At 30.4% G+C, this 3,512-nt stretch overlaps 1 protein-coding gene across 1 annotated transcript; it reads right to left on the bottom strand.

The window, feature by feature from the left end:
- Positions 1-216: 216 nt before the first annotated feature.
- Positions 217-3,448, bottom strand: LOC132910796 (elongation factor G, mitochondrial). The gene is made up of 9 exons (XM_060966810.1): positions 3,262-3,448; positions 3,016-3,174; positions 2,452-2,950; positions 2,088-2,346; positions 1,838-2,009; positions 1,477-1,767; positions 1,177-1,380; positions 801-1,112; positions 217-729 (listed from the first exon to the last, which is right to left on the bottom strand). The coding sequence occupies exons 1-9, from the start codon at positions 3,331-3,333 to the stop codon at positions 460-462; spliced, it is 2,238 nt and encodes a 745-aa protein (XP_060822793.1). The 5' UTR covers positions 3,334-3,448; the 3' UTR covers positions 217-459.
- Positions 3,449-3,512: the final 64 nt, after the last annotated feature.

Here is a 3,512-nt window from a genome sequence, read left to right as displayed (position 1 = left end):
AATCGATTTTTCAAATTTTGATAGTTTATTTAATAGTTGATAGTTCATTTTGTAATTATTTAATTTGTATAACGCTTTAACGTAAGATATTTGTCGTGATAAATACGAAGTGTACAAAGTGTGCAAAGTGAGAAAATGAAATATTTGGGACCTAAAATAAGCAATGACCTGAAAATTAGTGTTCAATGTATCTACTGTTGAAAAAAACAGGCAAAATGAAACAAGTGTTCAGGTATATTTTGATATTTTCTAATAAAATCATTTTAATTCTAAAATTTTTCAAAATTGTTTAAGCACAATTCCTTACATTTCAATTAAATGTACATAACATCTATCTAGACTTATATCTATAATATCTTACATTTATTCATTTTGTTATACATACGTCAACGTATTTTATATGTCTTATATAGACAATTAAAAATGATTCCTAATGTGGTGAAATTAGACTATTTGTGACTAATTTTGTTTTCGTTGTGTCTCCAGATGTAAATCATTTGCTATTTGATATTCTTTTATTAATTGTTCTTCCACCTCTGGTAGACAAGGTGTGTATCTTGCATATTCCATGGTAAACTCTCCTTTTCCTTGAGTATTAGATCGTAATTCCCCAATATATCCAAACATATCATTTAATGGAACTTCTGCTTTTAATATAGACCATCCCTCATTGTTGTCCGTATTAATCAAGATACCATGCCGTTTAATTATTTGTGCCATAATCGTTCCCTTCAAACATAACAAAGTTTAAGTTGACATAAAATATAATTTATTATCCCGTAACAAAGGTGTATTTTTACCTGATATTCTATAGGAACGGTTATTTCCACCGACATAACTGGTTCTAAAACTTGCCATGATCCGTTTAAATATAAATCTTTCATTGCACCTTGTGCAGCAAGGAAAAATGCAAGTTCGGAAGAATCCACGCAATGATGCATACCATCTATTAGCCGAAACTTAACACCCGCTACTTTATGACCTATGAGAAATCCCTTTTCACATGTAGTTCTAAATCCTCTTTCTACACCCGGAATAAATTGTTTTGGAACATTTGTCCCAATCGTTTCATCACAAAATAAAAGTTCGGTATTTTTTTCTGGCGGTAGTGGCTAGGAAAATATTATTACAATGCAAATCATCGTATAATATGATTCAAATAAATGAAATTATTACCTCTAATACACCAATTACTCGAGCGTATTGACCAGCACCTCCTGATTGCTTTTTATGAAGATAATCGAATTCGATGGGAGCACGTAATGTTTCACGAAACGAAACTTTTGGTTTTCCAAGTATAACAGGACAGTTAAATTCACGTTCGAGTCTTTGAGAATAGATTTCTAGATGTAACTCGCCCATTCCAGAAACCAAAGATTCCTAAGACATAGTGTACATATTAGATTCCCCGAATTCTTTTGAAGCAAAATCCTTATATCTTTTTGTAAATGTATTGCGTAATTTTTAATATTTTACCTTATTCTCTGGATCATAGCGATGCCTTAAAGTAGGATCTTCTTTTGTGAAGCGTGCGATGCCTTTTGCAAAATTCTCTCTATCTTTTGAATTTTTTACTTGAATAGACATAGATACCACAGGCTCAGGTATATAAATAGATTCCATTGACAATTGCAGATCAGAATTATTAACAAATGTATCACCTGATGCACAATCTACTCCAAATAAAGCAAATATGTCACCTGCATAAACTTTGGTCACATCTTCCATCTGATTTGCGTGAAGTCTTACTAATCTTTGAATTCGAACCTGAAAAATAGTATATTTATACAAAAGTTTCACAATTTAAATACTGTCATCATACTACAAATGAACGAACTTTTTTTTTTGTTCTTGTATTATATAAAGTATCTCCTTTGTTTACCATTCCTTGGTAACAGCGAAAATAAGTTAATTGACCAAATTTACCACCTTCCAATTTAAATGCTAATCCAATAAAAGGATGCTTATCACTCCTTTCTGAATTCAATAGAATTTGACTAGTTTCCTCTCTATAAGTGACAAATTAATTGTTCTAAATCAAAAGAAAGCACTTTAAAAAGCAAAAAATAAAATGTGAGAAAATTTACTCATGCTTAAATGCATAGTTTTCCACTTCTCCAGGATTTGGTAAATAGTCCACAACTGCATCTAGTAATGGTTGAACACCTCTATTTTTTAAAGCAGTTCCAACCAGTACTGGCACAAAAGTTCTTTGTATACAACTTCTTCTGATAGCATCTGTTATGTCTTTTTCAAGTATTTGCATTTCGTTTAAATACATTTCTCCAAGTTTTTCATCAACATTGCTCAAGTGTTCAATTAACTCTTGTCTTTTATCTTGTGCCTCTGTAGATATGAGATATATGTTTAGTTGATTTAATTAGAATAAATAATGTTTTTATCTGCATTAAAATATCAGTAAATGGGATACCTATGTTTATATAAATATACCTGTTCTCATGTCTAATGGAATTTCATCTTCTCTTATAACTTCTCCAAAGTCTCCTTCAAAGTATAAAGCTTTTTGATGAATTAAATCTACTATTCCTGTATTTTTGCTTTCTAAACCAATAGGTAATTGCAGAAATGCAGCGTTGAGATTTAGTTTTCCTCTTAATTGTTCCAATGTTCTTTTATGATTAGCACCTAATCTGTCCAATTTATTAATAAATGCTAGACGAGGTACATTATACCTTCTCATTTGACGATCTACAGTTATAGTTTGTGATTGAACACCACCTACAGCACATAATACTAATATAGCTCCATCTAGAACACGTAAAGCTCGTTCTACTTCCACTGTAAAATCCACATGACCAGGTGTATCGATAATATTAATATTATGATCTTTCCATAAAGTATAAGTTGCAGCAGATTGAATTGTAATTCCCCTCTGTCTTTCTAATTCCATACTGTCCATTGTTGCTCCAATATTGTCTTTACCTCTCACCTATTATAAATATTTTATGCACTTAGATAAGAAAAATGTCAAGATTAATATCACTTGTAATTTACCTCATGCATTTTAGCTATTCTTCCAGTATAAAATAGTATACGTTCAGTTAAGGTGGTTTTTCCAGAATCAATGTGTGCTGATATACCAATATTTCGAATTTTCTCCAAGGGTTTATGTTCTGCATATTTTGCAAATGAGGACAAACACTGCAAACTATTCTACTTGATAGAAAATAAAAGAGATTAATTATATAAATAATTTTGAAATGTTGTCTAACCTATTTTATATAACATTGCACTTTTTACCTTTAAAATATGAGAACGAGAACGCAATGATATTAAATTCATGTTGTACCTTAGAACTGTTATAATAGACATGATAACTAGTTACTTTTTACACGTTTAGGATATGCGAAAAGTAGTAATAAATATCTGTTGGAAAGTTAAATACATAACACTCGAATATAGTCGGACATAACCGAACAAGTTTGAGAGAACCATGTTTTTATCACTTATTAAAATCACTATAAGCATATAACGTGAAATTAAATAAGAAA

Source organism: Bombus pascuorum, chromosome 9, assembly GCF_905332965.1.
Source record: "Bombus pascuorum chromosome 9, iyBomPasc1.1, whole genome shotgun sequence".
In the NCBI taxonomy this organism is placed as follows: domain Eukaryota; kingdom Metazoa; phylum Arthropoda; class Insecta; order Hymenoptera; family Apidae; genus Bombus; species Bombus pascuorum.
The sequence above is the reverse complement of the archived record's forward strand: the minus strand, read 5'-3'. Positions and strand labels throughout refer to the sequence as shown.